The sequence below is a fragment of the Parasteatoda tepidariorum genome, chromosome 10 (genome assembly GCF_043381705.1).
Source record: "Parasteatoda tepidariorum isolate YZ-2023 chromosome 10, CAS_Ptep_4.0, whole genome shotgun sequence".
NCBI classification, from domain to species: domain Eukaryota; kingdom Metazoa; phylum Arthropoda; class Arachnida; order Araneae; family Theridiidae; genus Parasteatoda; species Parasteatoda tepidariorum.
The window spans coordinates 5059598-5081862 of record NC_092213.1 but is presented as its reverse complement, the minus strand read 5'-3'; the positions used below and the strand labels follow the sequence as shown (position 1 = coordinate 5081862).

The following is a 22265-nucleotide window of genomic DNA, read 5'->3' as shown; positions in this document are numbered from 1 at the left end:
ACATAGTTGTTCATTTACTTTAGGGAACACGCGAAAAATTATACTTTTTCCTTTTGTTTNGAAATTTCCATGCAGCTGATCATGTACACTGTTAGAAATTTCTCGGAAAAAATGGTTAAAGAAAATAACAAATGTCTTAGAATATCTCGCAAAAAGAAATGATCCAATATCAGTTAGAGCTAGTAAGGCTGAAGTAAAAGTGCGAGCTTTGCTCCAAAGTGACGTCACTAGAGAAAATCGGAGGCTTGGCGCGGCGAGAGTTACTTCAAAGGAGTGAACCAGCCCTTCTATTCTCTTTAGCCCTGGGGCCGATATGGGTTTTAAAGTGGCTGTAAAATATCGGGTGAATAAGACAATTCTATATAAGGCCAAAATCTGAAAAATAACGGCCCTTTGAATGAATATTGGTCCGTGAATATTCGTGAATATTGGTCCAATGAGGGCCCAAGTTATTTTGCTGCTAGAGATACAAAAGAAAGGGGAAATGTGTTAGGCAGCTGTAAGTCTTCTTTTTTTCATCTTATAAAATTTTTTTCTACTATTTTATTTGATTGGCTGTCAACATATGTTGATAATATGATTATCAATTATCAACGTGTGTTTGGAAAGAGATTGACAGTCAAGCAGATCTTCTGCCTAAGACAGTTTTTGGAAAAGTGCAGAGAATACAGAATAACCCTTTCATAGATTTCAAAACTGCATATGATTGTATTAATAGGTATTTCCTCCAGAAAGCTATGCATGAACTGGGCATACCATGGGGCAGTGTATTTTCAGAATTATTGTTATTCAAATACAGACCAAACTTAAAACATTTTTTCATTTCTGTAGTTTTAAATTTTGAGTTGATTAGAAATGCTGAAAACTTTGAGCATAATATGGAGAATCAGTTTTGACACAGAAAAATTTCCAAATTAGCTGCGGTTAGAAGAAATAAAAAACTTCCTAATACATTTAATATAATGTTCACATAATCTGGTACTCCCATAAGTTTGAGTAACTGGCTCAAGGATATAAACAAAATGTTTAAATAACTGCATTTAAAATATAAACAATTAGTTTAAATGACGGTTGCAAGGATAAATAATTAGTTGGAATAATTGTCTCTGGAATATAAACAATTAGTTGGAATAATTGTCTCTGGGATAAAAACAATTAGTTTGAATAACAGCCTTAAAGACATGAACAATTCAGTTGAATAACGGTCTCTAGCATCCAAAAAATCAGTTTGATTGACAGTCTCTAGGATCTAAAAATTCAGCTCTCTAGGATATAAACTGTTAGTTTGAATAACTGTCTCGAAGATTTAAATGTTGGTTTTGAAAAAATTACAAGTACATCTATTTGAAGTGAATTAAAAAAGAGTTATTTATATCACAAGATGCTCTATTTTGCTGAGCAAATTTGTATTGCTTAAGCATATTTAAACTATGGCATTTATTAAAATACAACAGGTATCTAATTTTGAAAGAGGAATTCTCTATTTTCAAAGGTACAGTTGAAAGTGCTTTTTTTTCTGTTACTAAGTGCACTGCAATTGAGTAAACAATGGGAATTATTTCCCTAAGCATTAATTTTTGTAGCAAAATTCTGGCACCATTTTCGATGTCCTATCATAAACTAACCAATAGTATCATACTTTGTGCTTCATAATTGATATTTACAATATTTTCCTTAAAGTGGACTCAAATAACACATTTTAACAACTTATAGAGTTGAACTATACTCAATGATTTTTCAAAAATATAAAAAAAAATTCAAATAAACAAATATAATAATAAAAAATTAATATTTAATATATTAAATTGAGGTCAGTTTAAATACCATAAATATATTTTAGGAAATGTTTAATACACTTTCTACATTTGCAAACAAAAGTGAACAAATTACCATAAAATTAATGTGAATGATTTATTATATCAAGGATTTAGCTATTACATAATTTTTTTTTACATGTTAAATTCAGAATAAAGTTTCTAATTCTTGAATTGCATGAGATTAATCACTAAAAGTTGAATAAGGATAAACAATTTAAGTTATAAAATTTTTTGTTCATTTTTCTAACTTGATAAATTTATTATTTTGTTCATTAGCAGAAACTGGTTTTAATGTATGAAACAATAATAATAATAATGAAGTAAATCAAACAATTTTAAAATTGGCTATTTTAAGATCTAATAATTATTAAGACTTGAACCCATACTTTTTTTTTATTAGAAAAAAAAACACTAACTTATTTAATGTGCATATTTGATATTCAAACCGTTTCCTAGGATTGACATAATCAACAATATTCTAACTTTAATAAAAATGTTTCAAACTGTCCAATTTAGGTTAGTATTTAAACTATATGTTTGAAAGTATTATACACTCATTAAGACAGTCATAAAAAAAATTTTCACAATCCATCATTTTTTTAAGTAATAGAAATGTTTTGATGGAGCATAATTTTGTGGAATGTTTTAAAATAAAGTATAAAAACTGAAACACATTATTAAAAGAGATTAACAAACCCTATAAACAAAGAAATGATCGAGATAAAAATTCCTGTTACATGTATTTACAAAAATTACTTTAAACCAGTCACACTTTGATTTATGTGTGTTTAAATATATGACCAGGAAATATTTCTAATGAAGAAATGCTTATTTAGAAAAATAATCGTGAAAAGGAAACAAAAAGTATGCCAACTATCTTAAAAACTTAATATTTAGCTGCTTAAAACAGACTTATAAAAAACTTAACTTATTTTTTGTGATCAAAAATTTACAGCAATAAAAAGTAAATGAAATTAAGGGATAACAAAAACTGGTTATTAAATTTAATCCTGTCAGGATTTAAAACTGTTAATTTTTCGCTTACAGCATTTAGAACTTTTCCACTCATTTCTAAACAAAAAAAGGAAAAGATTTAACTTTTATTATGCATGATATTCTAGCATATAACAGCTTCTTTAGCATTTGAATTTAAAAAGAATTTCATGTTTTATTTTGTTTCTTAAGTGAAAATAAATTCATTTAAACTTTCAAATTTACTAAATATTTCATGAAAAACTCCAGCATAGAAATTTTTAAGGCAATTACTCCCTTTTAAACCAGCAGTTCCCAATTTTTTCTGGGTACAGAAGACTACATAATCGTCTTTCTTTTGGCAGGAGCCTCAATTAGCAAATGTAATTCATAAGTAATTGCAAACATCTTAACCAAAGAAACACTAATCATTAACTAAATTAATACTATAATAATAATAAACACTAATCTACTATATAATATACTACTATAATAATAATAAACAATCATTCAATAAATAATTTTAATCATTTTCAAAATATTAACGTTGATTTTTTCATCTTTTATGAATATTATTCTAAAATTAGGTTTTATTTTAAACAATTTAGACTGGAGCGGAATCTAGTCTAGTTCAGAATTTGTTTTAGGTGTATAAAAATTAATAAAATATGCTGGATAACGGTTTTTGTTTAAATGTAAATAAATAGTTATACAATCATTACAAACATTGAGAATGGTTAAAAGAGACAAACATTTTTTTTATTGTTGAATTTTTGTTATTTACTTTGAATTGAAAAGTTTGATGGGAAATGTTTGTACATTTTTTCCATAAATGTTGATATTCTTTTGATTCATTCAATATATTGCTATTAAAAAATATTTTATTAAAAATACTATTTTCTTTGACTGATATTTTGCCTAAATAATTTCATTAAAATAACCAAAATATTAAATAAATGGATTGTTGAGTGGCTATAAATATAATTGCAGGTTTCAAAAATCATTACTGATTTGAAAAAAAAAAGTTATAACCTTTGGAACCATTTGGCGGAACACCTTTTTGGGAACCGCTGTTTTGAACACACAATACCTGAAAAATTTCACTTTTTTTCATTAAAAATAAGAATAAAATAAGTGTTAGTAGGTTTCTTAGTTTAAAAATTTCATATAATTAAAAACTCATTAATATTTATACATATTATTCTTAACAAATGAAAAATTCGCATCACGAGCAATTTAATAAATTTAGGAATTTTTATAAAACTTTCTGCAGTTACATACAAGAATATTAACTGCAATATAACTTCACATAAGAGTACAGTGTGCAAAAAAATATATTATAAATAGCTTTTGATCTAAATGAACAGAATTTAGCATACTGAGATACAATCTTAATGATTTGAGAAGTAGCTCTAAAAATATAATATATAGCTTGAAAAATATACTCCAGACAATATTTCATATTGCAAAATAAATTAAAATAATTATAACAGATTAATTATAACAGATTAATTATAACAGATTTGATAATTATAACAGGTTTATTTCTCAACTAACATTTTAGCATTGTTGTGCAGCAGGTTAGCATTGTTGTAACAGATTAGCATTGTTGATCCTCAAACTATGAACCTATGTACTGTAAAATATGGTTAATGCAATTTAGTTAGAAAATTAGTTAAAAATCTGAACCTATGTGTTTCAGTCTGCAGCTACTCAAAATATTTTTTAGGATTAAAAACTAGATTCATCATTGATTTCATAACCTGAAAGATTATCTTCATTTACTAATAAGCACGTTAAAACAGACAAGATTGCATGTTAGTAAATGAAAATCTGATCATCAGATCCTGGTGTTTCATTTCAAATTTTTTTTTTTTTTTTTGCACACTGTACTTCAATTACCCTTTAAGAGTCATAAAAATGAATACTTCAAATGTTTAAACGTTTTGAAACTTATTAAATTCCAAACAATTTAACTCAAAACAATTATCTGCAGCATGTTAATTGGCGTGTGAAAACAGTGCTGCAGTAGTTGGCATTGTTTATTGCACTTTTGTGCTTTAAAGGCGAATTCTCCCAAAGAGGTTATTGTTTGTTTCTTCTTCTTTTTTAGCTTCTGGACAGGGCATCAGCTTGGATGGAACTCGAGGTAAGCGGTCAGTCATTCTCTCTTGGGGAACAGCTGGAGGAGGGGGTAAGTTATGCTCAAGGCGGTAAGCTTCCCATCTCGCATCGTCGGATTCGTGCGTCAAATAACGCCATCCAACTTGGCTTTCAAGTTCTCTGAGATCACACCAAGTTTGATAATCCTGATAAAATATGAAACTATTTGATAAACAGTAACTGAATTAAACATAAAATATAATTCAATCTTGGTATTACAACTTCAAGCTATAACTTGATGCTATAATTCCTTAATTAAATTATAACATCATTGAAACAATGTAAAATAGAACAAACTGGGAATATTTAAATAAACCTTATTGAATAGATATTAGTCGGGTAAAAAATTTTATATTAGTTCATGAAACTTGAGCAATTTAGAATTTAGTTATAATTCAATAGTAATAAATATAGACTCATCTTTGGAGCACTAAGTCTGCCAAATATTTATTTCATCTACTCGGCATAGGAGTTAAATAATGATGCATATGATTAATAAATTTTTGATTAATAAATTATGATTAATAAATAAATTATTAATGATAAATAAATTACTGTCAAAACTTTTTTCTTTTCATTTACACATACTGATATAATATGTCGATATAATAATTAAAAAAGAATAGGGTTTTTTTTTTTAAATAAAAAGAGATTATGTTAACAGATATTATGTTTCATTATAGGCCTAGACACAAACAAGGTACAGGATATGGCAGTCTCAATTTTAGTAAGTACAATTACATTTAAAAACAGCCCTTTCAGCCAAGTATTTTCGTCCAACATAACTTTTGGAAACGTGGAACCGCACTTCCTCAAACAGAGCATGGACCCTGCGGAAGGTCTTTCGGAGGAGTCTTTCCACACCTATCTCCCGGTGGCTGTCAACAAGCAAAATGATCACCCTGCAGTTCTTAGACAAGCAGCACTTGAGAGAATCTACACTATCCCAACGGAGGCTGTTCAAATATATACGGATGGATGCAAGGACGAAGACAATCACACCGGGAGCGGGATCTTCATCAAAACTCAGATGAGCGAAATTAAGATCCAGAAAATGAATCCCGACCACTGTTCCGTTTTTAGGAGCGAGCTTATCTCCATCGATGATGGACTTGCCTCAATAATGTCACTTTCAATTCCGAAAGAGATTTGGATCCTTACCGACAGTAGAAGCGCTGTTCAGCACTTGGCTAGCTGGCACAGAGTGAGGGACAATACTAGCACGAACATCCTTTGTAAACTTTTACACCTCTCCAAATATTGTCGAATTCATGTACAATGGATACACTCACACGTATCAGGCAATGAAATGGCAGATAGTCTTGCCAAGCCAGGTGCAGCTGAGGCCACTGCGCCTCCAGTGTCTCTTACCTCCTCAGAGCTCTTCTCCATTGCTAAAGCCAAAAATAAATCAGCAAGGCACACTCCACCCAGTCACAATTGGTACCAGGGTACCAGACCGGGTAGCTGTTTGACAGCTGACAAAGACAGTCAGTCTCAAACCGCCATCACACGTCTCCGCTATGGACACCTGAAATCACTGAGGTACCCTGGAGGAGAAAAGTGCTTTGCCCTCTGTACCAAGTGCTCTTCGGCCCAGGCATCCCCTGAACATCTACTGGACTGCCTCGGTCTTTTAAAATAAGACCTTATTGAAAGACCCTTACTTGTTTTAGATTTTTTGAAGGTGAACAATCTCATGGACCTTGTCTAGCTAGGTTAGAAATGGGGATTTGAAAGAAGAAGAGATTTAAAAACTCCATCAATTCAATTTTGTTAATTAAAAAAAAAGTGAAAAAAAGTCAAATTTTCATGAGAAAGAAGAAATTATCAGTTTAAAGTAGCAAGATGAAAAGATTTAATAAACAAGAACCACATATTTAAAAAAAAAAATTTAAATATTTTGTTGAACGAATATTTAAATTTAGGAGAGAAGAGAATTTGAGAGTCTGAACACATGTAAAATGATTTAATAATGGCCATTTTTGGCGGATGCGGTCAGCTCTTTGGCCTAGGAGGAAAAAAAAAATTTAGGATAAAGGATTTTTGGGGATATTTAACGGAGTTTCTGGGATTTTCTAGAATTTCAGAGAATTTTAGAAATTTTCTGAGCTTTAATGATGGAGATTTTAAAGTTTTTTTTAAAGATACGCAAAAGGATAATAGGGATTTTAATGACAAGAAGCAGCAGGCAGAGGTGATACAGCATATGTAACATCTCTACTTCAACAGAAGGGTCATTCTGACTTAATTTTTTGACTTATGCTTTTTATGTTATGCTTTACTTACATTTATTTGTGCAATTTTAATTATAATTATAAATTAAAGATTTCTTAATGCTCCATTGATGTCATGCTCAATTAGAAATGTATTAATAATCTTTTTGAAAAATGCATAACTTCTCGAGTTACAATGCATAACAACTCTCATGCATAACTTCTTGCACAGACCACTGAGCATTAGTCATGATTTACTACCAGACAAAGTGTGAAACAAGTTCTGCAAAGATAAATTTTAAAACAAATTCTGTGCAATATAAAAGAACAATATGTACAAAATAAATTGTGAAACATTTTATTAACTTGGATACAGTTCTTACGGGATGTAGCGCTAATTCCCCACCCCCCAATAATTCACTTACTCTAATACTAAGAAAGATACTCACTTGAAGCCATGCATGAGCCAAAGACTTGTCAACCGTAAATCGCTTCCTAGTTTTCACTTGGAGAAGATTATTAATTAAGTCAATAGCTATAAAGACAAATAATTCAACATCAATTTATCTTTAGTTAGTGTTTTAAGTTCAACATCAATTTATGAAATTAATCAACAAGAATAATGAAATTTTCAAATTATGTACTGAGAGGGTTGCTACTCAAATTTAGAGAAAAAAAAAACTCCCTGTGTTTTCCCTGTACATGTTATACACAATATATTAAGAGAAAACACAATTACTCTGCTCTTGTGTGAGCAATATTGGGCTAACTATACTAGCTTTTAATTGCTAGGAAAACTTCAAGTGAAAAAGGAACAGCTGAACATACTTCAACAATGCTATAGTAAACAAAATAGTTTAGTATAGCTGAAATATTATCCTAAAATATCCCATAGATTGTGCTTTGAGGGGTCACAATTTTTAAAAGACAAAAAATAAGAATAATATCCTGTATTTTCTCAGTTTGTAAAGAAAAACTGAAAATTCCCTGCATTTTCTTTGTTATTTTAGGTGATTTTTAAATTCTCTGTATTCTCCGGGTTTTCCCTTTTCTCCCTATGCAGCGGTAACCATGAATGACTAATTAAATTTAATTGGGTTTATTTTATTTTATTACCCAGATTTCTTGGCTCAATCAAGTTTATTATAAATTTCCCGGTTACATTGATTTTCGAAATCTTTCATAAGGTAATCAATTACCTGATTTAACAACAGCCAGATCTAACCAATAATTTTTAAATGATGCCCAAAAATAATAATAATAAAAAGAGCAGTTTTAAATACCTTGAACTTAAAGCTAAGTTTTAATTTTCATATTACCCTGCTGAAAAGAAACATTAGTACATTAAAGCAGACTCACAGCTTAATTATTTAAAATATTAAACTCTTTTTAAAAAAATATGACAATATTGAAATCTAGATGAAAATTATTATAATGAATGTACTTTATATTTTGTCAAATCCAAACAATGCAGCATTGGTTTAACTTTTTAAATAATAAAAAGTTATACTACTAACACTTTTCACAAATTGTGGCTTTTTTTTTCTTCAGTATCATAGTTTGTCCCATATCGATAAAATGCACAGGCTATTGTTTTAACAAAGCTCTTCAGCAATTAGTCTGTCTTCATATGAAATAAGACTTTTATGCAATCCTACTATTTTTATAAGGCGAAAATTTTATGTTTTACAACTTTTAAATAAAAAAATAATAATAATAATTTAAATAAATAATAATAAAATTAAAAAAATAATAATGTTTTAAAATAATAATGTTTTTTCTTTAACTTTTAAAGGAGAAAAATATATTCTGCAGTTTTAAGATACAAAGAAATAAAAAAAAGACTAACACAACAGTAAGAGTGGTGTGTTAAGATTAACAGAGCCTAACAGTGATGAATAACTGTTATAAATTGACAACTATAACAAATTTACCAGGACTCTCATCTACAACTGAAATAAGACTGCTCTGTTTGGATGTTGAGTATGAGCCCAAGAAGACTATAAATACAAGTAAATCCTTAACCATGGTGTTCTTTTCTATCACTTCTTTCATAGTGTGCTCTTTAACTGTGTCATTCGCCTATCCATTAATCTCTGAAATCCCTTTCATTCACACTAATAAAGAGTGACTCCAAAATTTATGCAAAATTTGAATAAGTGTTGGGTACCAGGAAAAAAGAATACAGTTTGGAAGCTGGAAATATAGGGCTAATAAAAATACAGCACTACACAAAAAGAACAATGTGTTTTCAATAATATTTAAAAAAATAATAAAAACGTGGCTACTACAGTTTGGAAATTTTTTAAAAATAGGGTCGGAATAAGGGTTTAATTTCATCAACTGGGAAAAGAGTTATTGAAGAATTAAAAGAAACTGGTTCCTTTGGGGATGCTAAAGTTGTTTCAATAAGAGGGTAGCGCACATCATACAGTCCATGAACCAATCCAATTAATGCCACAAGACACTTCCTGATCGCGTACTCTTCCATTTAGGTATTAGGCTTCCAGAATTAGCCGTCCAGATCATGTGACTTAATACCATGGAATTTCCTTCCATGAGGGTATTTGAAGTCAAAGGTCTGTCAATAAGGATCTATTCGTGCATTGATGAGATATTCATGCTGCATCGAAAATCCAGCCACAGTGTTATTAGCTTTGTTTGAATAAAAAAGTCTAAGTGTTTTCTACTCAATTCAAATCCTGCATCAATTTTGGGACACCCTTTATTAAAAATTAAATCTGAAAGTCTGTACTAAGTAAGATGTCTGTACTTAGACTAAGTAAGGTTTCTTATGTAACATATTTCACATCTCTCTTTAATGCTGCTGATAGACATACAAAATTCAAAATTTTTTATTGTTTTAAATTGCTTTTTTTTTTCAAAATGCACAATGAAAAAATTTTAAAAAATGGATTCAATTCCTCATACATTAAAGCATTTAACTAAAATAATTAGTAAAAACGTTTTTAACCTTCTGGAGATATTTCTTTCCAGGGTGATGGAGGATACATAAAAGCTGCATTCTGTATTTGATCATTAATGTCTTCATCTTCATTAAAAGGAAATGTTCCACTTAAGCTGAAAGGTATAAATCAAATTATTAATTGAGATGCATAGGTATCAAATTACTTTCATTAATTCACAAATTTAAAAAAAAATAACTCATTTTTTAACAATGAAATTTTTATAGCCTTCTGAATTAGTTACTTATTTTGCTTTAATAACATACTTTTACAGGCTTTATAGATTTTTAGACCCTTTACAATACACACACATCATGTGAGTTGAGAGATCTTCTGATCACACATATAAATGATTTTCATTCAATGTTAAATGTATTTAATGCTACATATCTTTAGCTTACGGCTGGTACAAGTATGGATGTAAAACACCCAGACTTTTATATCTTGGAATAAATACTCTGGATATCTACTTGAGTAAAAACCCGAAATTACAGATATCCATGTATTGAAAATTCAATGGAATGTTTTTCTTTTAGGTTTTACAAAATTATATATATATATTTAAGGCCCAATTAAGCTTTGCATACATTGTCAATTCTTAATTTGCTTATTACTCACAAAAAAAAAATTCTTTGAATTGAACATGTAAATTGCTGAAATCATAATTTTTTAATTTTCTTTATTTGATAGTAGTTGTGATTAAATCCGCCATAAAATCAGATAAGTATAATTTTATTTATTAAACTGAAATAGCTAAGATACATGTTCATAGTTTCTTCTTCCTATACTGTTTCATATTACCTACTAAAAGTTGCAGATTTATTACAAATCTCAAGATATTCAAATTTAAAGAAATATTTAATTAAAAGAATTATTCAATTAAAAGAAATATTCAATTAAGAATCAAAGTAATCAATGCAATTAAAAGCTTGGAACTATGTAAAATTGAAGTTATAATTTACTACTTTTTTATTGCAATACTTTTAAATTGGTTGAAAAAAAAACTTAATTTCTTTCTCTTTTGGAATTGTTGCAAATCTGTTAATATAGACTAACTAAAAATAAAAGGAGTATGCTGATCTTTGTTTACATAAGTTTGTAATATTAATAAAATATAATTTATATAGCTACACAAATTTCATATTTCAATAAGAATAAAAATATTAAACAAAGCCCAAACCTACCTAACATAAATAATAACTCCTACAGACCACATATCTAAAGATCTGTTGTAGCCTTTGTTCCGTAATACTTCAGGGGCTGAAAATATTATTTGAAAACAGTTATTGAAAAATTTTTATAAAAAACAGAAGTGAATGAACAAAAAAGTTTTGAAATAAATGAATTAAAACTGTTAAGATTTCTTTAATGTAAAACTCATATCCCTACCACCTTCATTCAGAAAAAAATAGTGATAATATATAATGATATAAAAGGTTGAATTAGCATGAAATAAAGAAATTCACAATTAACACTAAAGTTTATTATAATGACGAAATTTGCCGCAGTTGGAGTTGTTCGGTATAATTTACTAATTAAAGATTGTGATGAAAACAGGATAATGAAAATGACAGTTGAAGATAAAAACTGGATCCTAATTATAATAAAACTTTTACTCAGTAGTATTTGTAGAGCTCAAGATACAAAATTAAGAGTATATTTAATCCATAAAACTTTCTAAGTGAAATAATAAATTTTGCATAATAATATCAATAAGAACAGGCCATGGGAGATAAATCCCCTATGACCTGTCTAATCAAAATCCAAATAAAAAAGTGATTGAATTGTTCCCAACAGACAGTAAGGAGCAGGGGAAGAGATCCATAGTTGGCAATTTATCGAAAGATAAAATAGTCAAAAACAAAGCCAACGCCCCCATTATAAATATTAAATTTGAAAATAATTTGGCTATAGCTAATTGCCAAAGAGGAGTGTGAGAATTAGTATAACTGAAACATTTTTGTGGTAAGAAAAATAAAGAATAAATAGATTGTGATGATAAATGTAGTTGCAACAGGGAATTAATGAGTTTTACATTTGTATTGACTTAAAAAGTAAGCCATTACATTGATTGTTAAGGAGAGATATTATGAAAGTTAAGAAATATGTAATGCCTATTATGACATCACATTTATGCTATTAAATTAAATTAGCAAGTATTGGTGTTGTAGATGACTTTTTAGAGTTTAAAATAAAGGATTAAATTCAATTAAACTTAAGGATTAAATTCAATTAAACTTAAGGATTAAATACAATTAAAAAGATGCAAGATTGCTTTAAACAAAGCTTACATTTTAATCCATGTAATAAAACTTTGAGAATATTCTTTTAGAAGTTTCTATGTTTTCTTTCGTGTTTCAAAATTATGACCTCTTAAAAACTCTTTGAAGCAATTTTTGAAATAAGGAGATTTTAGTGCATTACATAAGCACTACGTGTGCCACTTCTTACCCCTGGTTAGCAACATTAAGCAAACCACAACCATCGTTAGGTTTAATATTTGAACTCGCCTTTTTAAGTATTTTTTAAGTTAAAAAAAATAATAAAAAAACACTCAACCATAAAATCAATCAGATAGAATTCTATCAGTTAAATTATTTTCATGTAAATTCAATTTACTAATTGAAACACTCTTAAAAATTACACAGAGAATCTATATGACTCTTTAAAGAGTTAAGAACTGTAATACTGTTTGTTATAAAGCGTTTTGAAACAGAATAGTATTATTAGAATTCATCCACATCAGACTAGTTAAATATTTTTTTCCTTAAGAAATCTTGTTAAGAAAATTTTTTTGTTAATTTTTTTTAAGATACAGCATTTGGTATCAGTTTGGTTTAACGAAATGAAAAATCATGAAAATCAGTTTTTTTAGGATATATTATTTGGCATCACTTTGATTTAATGAAATGATCAATATGGTAACCTCTAGCAGTATGACTATGCATAGATGTTAATTGCAAGGGAAAATGCAACAAGCATAAAAAGCATAGCTTGCATTGAAAAAAAATTTAGAGTTGCAGGTTTAGCATTTTACTAAAATATTGCTTAATGTATTTTAAAAAAATTATAACAGTGCCTAAGAAAACACGTTACATTACTTAGACACTGGCATAAATCAATAGCAAATTAAACAAATGGACACAATTTATGTTATTCAACAAAAAAAAAACCTTTACAAAATATTATTTTAAGCAATTAATATTTGTTGTTGTTGTCACAGACCATTTAAGGCAAGCAGTGCGATTGTTCTTGCTTCTAAGTGGCGTTATCTATAGCCAAGAATTTGACTTCTGCCACACCCATACCTCACACACGTTCATACATCGATTCACTCATCCACAGATCGTAATTTTGATCTGAACCAAAGAATTACCAATCTCCAATTCAGCACTCCCAGAGGCATAATTTGTTATGTGAAAATGGAGGACTTTGTAATCTAACCGATTTAATGTGCACCAGTGACCATTTACTACAGAGGAATCTTTGGCCGCCTGGATTCGAACTCCCGTTCTCACAAACATGACTCCAGTGCCCTGCCAACCAGGTTACCATCTAAGTAATTGCAGTCAATGTAAGTATATTTTAAGAATGAAATTATATTCAAACCTAAATAAGCAGGTGTTCCTACTACAGATCTTCGAAAAGATTTCTCTCCAATAATGCGGGCAAATCCAAAATCACAAAGTTTAACCTATTAAGAGTGCAAATTGGAAAAATAAATTACCGAATTCTGACATATTCAATAGAATATTATAAAATTTGTTTAAACATACTTGTGGAAAATCTGAATCTGAAGACAAAAGCACATTTTCTGGTTTTAAATCACAGTGAACAATATTCTTAAAGTGAAGATGTCGTAAAGCCGATAATATCTACAGAAAATGAAAACAGCATTTTAATGTACAAAGACTCAGAGTGAAACATTATTATTAATGTAAAATCATAATATAAATATTTCACAATCACATTTATAAAAATATTTTAAAAAGAATAGTCTGCTTAAAATGTAATTTTATTCAAAACGATGCTACCATCAAAATATTTTAGGTATTATTTGTCAGAGTATTACATCCATTTCAAATGCAAACCAATTTTCCCATAATTTTTTTTTTTTTCAAAAACAAAAAGTTTAAATTTACATATAAAATAACAGGAAGCATAAATTTTTTATAGATAGAATCAACTGGTGTTACTTTGCCTACTGGGGTTATTTTGCCAATTTTATTGAAAATAAGTGTCAATTATAAAGTGTCAAAACAATTTTATCTTAAAACCGTCGTAGAACAGCCAACCCAATTTTTAGATTTATGACTACTAATATTCAACTCCGTAGCACTGCAATTTTGAATCCGATCTAGAAAACAAGGGTACTCCTGGATCAAATATGGGGAGGAATTTTGCCTTTGTGGAGGACTTTTTAATGAAACTAACCTGCAAATGAGTAGCATGGAGAGGAAAACCAGGAAAAACTCTTACGGTTAGCCTGACGGCAAGAGGACTCTAACCACTGAGGATATTTAACATCAGCACTGTGGTAGGTGCGAGCCGGGTGCGGAATTCTTATGGACCAGTCATTGCTGGGATTTGAACCAAAACACTTGGTATGCCAACCCACACAAGCTTAAGCAGGGCTTTTTAAAGAAGCTTTTTTCAAAAAATTTCAAACAATCTAAGACATCTTACATGACTACATAAATCTTATTTTTTTCCTATTACTTTTGCCAATAACTGTCTACTAAAATTTTATAATGACTATCTAACAAATACAGTCAAACCCCACTATAGTGAACACGGCTTATAGTGAACTCCCGGATATAGTGAACGAAATGTTCGGTCCCATGCTTTGCTATACACGCATAATGTTATTTTTTTGTGGATATAGTGAACTAAAAAAGTGAGGAAGTTGGATATAATGAACTTTTTTTCTGTCTTCGACTAATTTTTTTCTCCATTTTTTTTGTAATAATTTTGAAATTTCTACTTAAAAATAAATACATATACCGATTCTCAGAACCATCTATAGAAGGGAATGTAGCGATAAGCATTTTCTTGTTTGTTTCTTTTATCTCACTTTCCCATCCCTAAGCAAACCAAAGAGATGTTTCCAACTCAGGCAGATGATCCACCTGTAAGGTGTCAGTGGGATCAATATGCATTTTCTGTCAAAGGGAATGAGTAATTATTCATTATTGGTCAAAGGGTTGAACGTTAATATGTGTTGATAATACCCTCATTTCAACTCCTTCCTGCTCTCAGTTCAGTTAAAAAAATCCTGCAAACAAGTGTCTCAAATTTAACTATGGCGAGCAGTAAACGTAAAACGTTCTCCATTGATGATAAAATGGGCATAATCAGAAAAATTGAAAATGGATGCAGTCAAGCTGATATTTTCAGGGAATATAAACTACCCAAATCTGCAGCTTGTAACATATGGAAAAATAGGCAATCAATAATTTCTGCTCATGAAAAAAATTTAGATGGCAGAAAAAAGTTGAGAAAAGCAGATCACAAGGATGTTGAAGAAGCATTACTGAAGTGGTTCACCAATCGAAGAAGCCGCAATTTTCCAGTATCTGGACAAAAGTCGATGAATTTGCTACGAGATTTTATGAAACTACCTTTATGTGCTCGGATGGCAGGTTAGACAGGTTTAAAAAGCGGAGTAACAGAAATTCAGGAAAATTATCTGAGAATCGGGAAGTGTTTCCATATCTGATGTTGAGGATTGCTCATCAGCTAAAGATTACAAATTTGTTTTTTTGTACGCAAGATGACGAGTGATGAAAAATAGCAAAATTTTTGCTACTACATAATGTTTTTCAGTCATTTATTTGAATAATGTGTAATAAAGGGGAGGAGTTTGGGAACCATTAGTTAAATTGCCTGCGTAACGGATATAGTGAACTCCCGGTTATAGTGAACCGAAATTTCGGTCCCTTGAAGGTTCACTATATATGAACTGTTTGACTGTATATGAAATATAAATAAATTTTATATCTTAATTTATTTCAATATTTATTAAATAATTAAATAATATATAAATAAATTTCATAAATTATATATATATTCTACATAAATAAATATTTTTGTGAGCGGTTATTAAATTTATTTTTGCTCATTTCACACTAAAAAAAAATTGGACATAAAGCGATTTTAGGAGCAGTTTTCAATAGAAAACATCTAGTATCTCTGTTTAGTTAAATATGTCCATGAAGTCTTTGAATTTTAACTGACAGCAAAATTATATTCAAAGATGGAAAATAACCTCTATAAGTCTAGATTTATTGTCTTTTCTCCAATGGATAGAGGGGTACACAGTTTTTTCACTAAAAATTTAATATTGGATAAAATAACAATTGATCTTATTTTAAAACAAATTTTTAATGTCTTGACAATTCCGAATAAAGTTGAAAACAAAGACTTATAATAACACTCTTTTAACATATAATGTTAATATCACATAGTGGCACTTTCCAGAAGAAGAAACAAATTTCCAGAATAAAATTTCTAAACATTTTACAGAATTTTGTAACATAAATAAACTAGATTTCAGTTGTAATTTAAACATTTACATATAAATTCATTGAAATTTTACAATAAATGCAGAAAATGGTTCATTTCTTCAATCAGAATTTATTCATTGTTTTGCACATAAAAGTTTCACTACATTAAATAAATAATTAAGAATTTTAGTTCATGAAAAATGTTTTAATGCCTAATAAATAATAACTTAAAACCTACTGAGTGTCTGACGCTTAAATTGCCTGTTATTATTACTCTAAGAATTTCCAGAGAGAACGGCTACTTCGTATTAGCACTCACAAATAAATAACTTAAAATGTAACTTACATTTTTACAATAAAAATTTTATAGGTTTCATTGGTTGTAATACATCTTTTTTTTTCTCAGGAACTTAGTCATAAGTCATAAACGATAGATAAACAAATGACAATTAAGAAAAAATACAGCAAATAGACACATGAATTTAAAGTTTCAAAAAGTAATCATTACTTGAAAAACTAAAAACTTTGTTATTCTTTCAGATAACCTCCTCATTTCACTTGAAAGGATCATCTCTAGCATGTCACCTTTCAATTTCTCCATCACAACAAATATCTACAAAAGAATAAACACATTAATTCCTAAAAATAAAAAAATGCTTGTTTTTTATGTTTATTTGTATAAATTATAATAAATATTTATTAATATAATTATATTAAACATTTATTTATACAAACATATTATATTAATATATATTTATGAATACATGGGTGAAGGGGCAACATTCACAGGTGTATTCAAGATTTAAGTTAAGAAGTTGCTATTTTATTTACATATTTGTATTTTCTTATGTATTTGAGTAACTCCAAATAATATTTTGAGAAAGAAAGAGATGAGACTTGACCTTTCTTTTAATTTGAGCAAATGTTCACCAAAAAAAAAAGTATCTGGAAAAGTAAAATTCTAACTGTATAGATAGCAGGCAAAGAAAAAAATCCTAACTTTTGGCTAGATTAGACAGATTGATATATTGTGATTGGATTTTCCTATACTGAACTCAAAAGTTAATGATATGAGAGCCTAACTTTAAATATATTGATTAATTTATGCTGACCCTATTTTAAGTTACATTCAGAACGTAAAATGTTCAAATTTAAATTTTGCTCTGTTTTTTAACATAATTTGTACAAAAACTTTTTTTAAACAAATTTTTGAATCAATGCTTATCGCTATACTTACTGCTCCACTTGGTTACATTTTTAATTTAAGACTCATTACACATTTTTTTAAGGAAAAGATGTACCCTGATTAAAAAATACAGTTTTACTGTATAGAATGCCAAACTACTACAAGAAAAAACTAATGGTCTCTTCACTAAATAATCAAATCTGAATTTATTGCTGGATTTTAAATTAATAGTTTTAATAAATAAAATAATTATAAAAATATTTTATATTTAAATTTGCATGCCATTTTCCTTCATTTCTTTCTTCTTTTTTTTAATTCCTTGGGTGAGAAAATAAATATCAAAATGAACAAAGAAATATACATACAGATGTATGTATATTTCAGATGTGCTTAGCTATTAATATTTTCACAATAATAAAAAAATCAGTATAAAAAGCTTACTCTTTCAGGTGTTTCAAACATTTTTTCAAGATTAACTACTCCAGGATGATGAATATTCTGTAAAATAGATACTTCATTTTTTAATTGAGCTTCTTGTTTCGTAGGAAAGCGAACCTTGTCTATCACTTTAATTGCTACAGCTCTGCCACTAGTTCGATGAACACCTGAAAAGTACCAGATTTTTTCTTTTAATGTTGAAAACTCAGCAGAATTTAGTGCACAGATATCTAAATATTTGAAAAAATTATACAATTTTACAAGAGAATTGATCAGTTGATTAGAAGCAAATACAGGCTAAATCTCTGTTTAAGTTACATTTATTTGTTTAAAATCATTTGGCTTAAAAAGAATCATAACCTGCCAACATGGCATGAAATAATCAGCCACAATAACCTGTCATTGCCATAGAATTGGATTGAACATATACAGCATTCAATGGCAAATGAAATAAAATCAGTTGTAAGTGTCAAGCTTGGCTGGCATTATGTACTCAAACTGACAGCGACATAAACTGAGACATACGATAAAGCACAAAAAAGGAAAAATCAATAAGGTACCTAAAAATGGGGATGCCATGACAGTTCAACAACTTTTTTGCAAAAATCAAATTTTTGGCAATCTTAGGTTTCTCTATAAAAATCCTATTTCACTACTTTAAAGGAATAAAAAAATTTTAGCGAATCATAAATACATAAATTTTTTACAATTTTTGTTCAATTTTAAAACCTGATCAAACATTTTGTGAATGAAATGCACATACCATGAAGTATTAGAAAATGTTTTTCTTAATTTAAAACTTACGATAGAGGTCTCCCTGAGAATAAAAAAGGGCAAGGCTTTCTGAAAAGGTCACTTGAGTTTTGAAAGGGCACTCACTTAACATTGCAAATATTTATCAAAATATATAATATTATGTGATAACTAAATTTTATCCTCAACAATTTTTAAATTAGCCTCTCATACTATTTTATAAGTATATTTCAAAAAGTAATTCTCTCTCATTATCAATATACGAGGAAAATTTGTAGACTATAAAAGTAATTTTTACTAAATAATTAAATAAATAATTGTATTTCTGAAGTCAATGAAGCTTTTAATTAGGTAAAACATTTTACTTGACAGAAAACTTTTAAAGTAAACTGCAAGATCACAAAATACAGAAGGTATTTTTGCAGATAAAAAGTTACTGCTACTAAGAAATTATTTTATGGAAAATATTTAAATTAAAAAATATATATGGTACCTCCATATACTACACCAAACTGTCCAGAACCCAAAACTTCTTCTGGGAATATTTGATACTGTAAGCTTATATCCTGAAAATATAAGCACAATTAAGCAATATAAGGCAAGGAAAAAAAACACAAGGTTGGTACAAAAGTACTTTTTTAACCAAACAACTTTTTAACTTTTGTTGAATTAGTCCTATTTTTATCTTAAAGATAAAAATTCTTGGACACATGATGAAATGGCCAATTCCTTCAGACAAAGAAAAAAAAAACGATTTGGTTTAAATATAAATTTTAATTGACAAGAGATAAAACTACAATACTGGAGCAAACAAATAAGCAGAAGCTGTTTTTTTTTTCCCCACACAGTAAACCAAGTTACTAATTTGCCCAGCAGTAAATCAGTTAATAAGATAAACATATCTTTTAAAATTTCAGTTCTACAGCAATTTTTCTTCATTCAATTTCCTTTTTCTCTGACTCAATGATTAACATTTTTTATTTATTATGATTAACATTTAACATTTTTTTATTTATTATGATTAACATTTTTTATTTATTACTTTAAATATATTTTTGTTTCTTTTAAAAATAGATATTATTAATTACATTATTCAAAAAATTCTCCTAAAATCTTATAATGAGCTAAATAAATGTAACCATAATATTTTTATATTATATTAATAACATATCTCATATTCAAATAGGCAGATCACATCACAACCTACATAACAAATGTAAATCAATTATTGTTCATAAGTACAATAATATCTGGATTATCCAAAGAGATTGAATTTAATTTAAATTATCAAGAGTGTATCTACATAACTGAATCAGTATCTTGATTATCTGAATCACTTTTCAACTTTGCTTGTTTGTCACTCTACGTTAACTCATTCACAAGAAAAAAAGAACCTCGTTTATGCAAATCAAATGGGCTTGTTATCCTCACATAACTGATAATTAAATTACCTAAAACCTTTATCATCATCCAGTTCATTTTTAATTCAAACCGTTTTTTACTTTAAATAAACAAATTATTAACAATGAAAAATGAAGAGGAACCAAATGGAATAGGCAACCTGGTTAAAATTGAAATGAGATTTGATACAACTGCGATGGCGAACTAATTTCGTGAGGGGAAAAAATAGTAAATTCACTAATGCTCAACTCACAATTTGAGTCAAATGAGGTGTTTGATAATAATACATGTAAAGGTATTCTTGCAGNGATTTGATACAACTGCGATGGCGAACTAATTTTGCGAGGGGAAAAAATAGTAAATTCACTAATGCTCAACTCACAATTTGAGTCAAATGAGGTGTTTGATAATAATACATGTAAAGGTATTCTTGCAGTAGTATCGTATTTACAAAAGCAAATTTAATAATAAAACTTAACGTTTTAAATCACCATCTGGATCTTTGAAATGAGTAGAATTTCTTTTTTCATAAAAAGATTTTATCTCTGAAAGAGCATTTGTACAGCAATATATATGAAATTTACAATATTTTGTGAAAAATGTATTTGAAAATCGATTATACGTATCTATATGTGATTGTACCTTAGAGACAAATAAATTTTATCTTAAAATTATTATACTGTGAATAATACATATGATTTTGCATCCTAAATATGCAATTTTTAATTTAGAATATAAACTTTGCATAATGAAAATGATTTTGTAATTACATTGCTACCTTTGCTGCAATGCTTTGGAAATTGTATATGAAGCAAAAAAATACATAGGGAATAATATCTTTAAAATTAGCAGTAGTGAGATAATAATTTAACTATTTTCCTTTTATGAAAAAAGTGGCTTGACACAAAATTATGATCATCAGTGAAATACTTTCAAAATTAACTCACATACCTGGAAAATCTGGAGCAAACTGCAGGCTTATTTTTTTTTTTTAAATTTGGAATATATCAGTTAAAAGAGGTTTTCGGTTTTGATAAGAGAGGCCTAAATAAGTTCTACAAAATTTCGTCACAGCATTATATTAAAATTAATTTTACAATAAATTATAACGAATCCATATTTTGTAATTAAAATGAGAAGTATGGGCATATTTTTATAAAAAAAAAAAATTTTTTAGATGGATAATGATTCGAAACACAAAAGGTTATTTACAATTACTAATTATTATAATGATTTTTAGTTAGTATACTCTTAGTTAGTGCATGCTTCTATACTGTTATGTGTTGTTAGCAAAATAGAATTTTTNGAATCCATATTTTGTAATAAAAATGAGAAGTATGGGCATATTTTTATAAAAAAATTTTTTTTTAGATGGATAATGATTCGAAACACAAAAGGTTATTTACAATTACTAATTATGATAATGATTTTTAGTTAGTATACTCTTAGTTAGTGCATGCTTCTATACTGTTATGTGTTGTTAGCAAAATAGAATTTTTAAGAACATGCAATTTCACAAAAAATTTAATTTCTAAAAATCTGATACAACATTCAATTATCTACATTTTCCTTAACAAGAAACAACAAATTTCAACAGATAAAAGATTCAATTTTTATAACAATATAAGATATGGCAACAAGTACTTTTAGCATCTTTTTGTTCTCACTTTATGGCACAAAAAGTACCCATGGAAGTTTTAATATTTACCCTATTGGCAGATATTGATATGAATTTATGGCTTTGGGTTATCAGGAATAAGATAAAATCTTAGGTAAAAATCAAACAAAATACTTAATCTTATCACAACGACAGCCCACTTAACAGAAGTGAGACGACTGAAGGGTAC

At 28.4% G+C, this 22265-nt stretch overlaps 1 protein-coding gene across 5 annotated transcripts in view; it reads right to left on the bottom strand.

Moving 5' to 3' along the window:
• Positions 1-3542: 3542 nt before the first annotated feature.
• The window catches only part of LOC107454272 (serine/threonine-protein kinase D3), a 49923-nt gene continuing 31200 nt past the window's right edge, over positions 3543-22265 (bottom strand). For all 5 annotated transcript variants that reach the window (XM_016071399.3, XM_016071400.3, XM_016071397.3 and 2 more), the window contains 9 exons: positions 19511-19583; positions 18268-18431; positions 17149-17253; positions 13911-14009; positions 13744-13828; positions 11319-11394; positions 10143-10249; positions 7618-7703; positions 3543-5098 (listed from right to left, as the gene is read on the bottom strand). In XM_016071399.3, coding sequence (XP_015926885.1) covers positions 4850-5098; positions 7618-7703; positions 10143-10249; positions 11319-11394; positions 13744-13828; positions 13911-14009; positions 17149-17253; positions 18268-18431; positions 19511-19583 — 1044 coding nt within the window. In that variant the 3' untranslated portion in view covers positions 3543-4849. The remainder of the gene's footprint in view (positions 5099-7617; positions 7704-10142; positions 10250-11318; positions 11395-13743; positions 13829-13910; positions 14010-17148; positions 17254-18267; positions 18432-19510; positions 19584-22265) is intronic.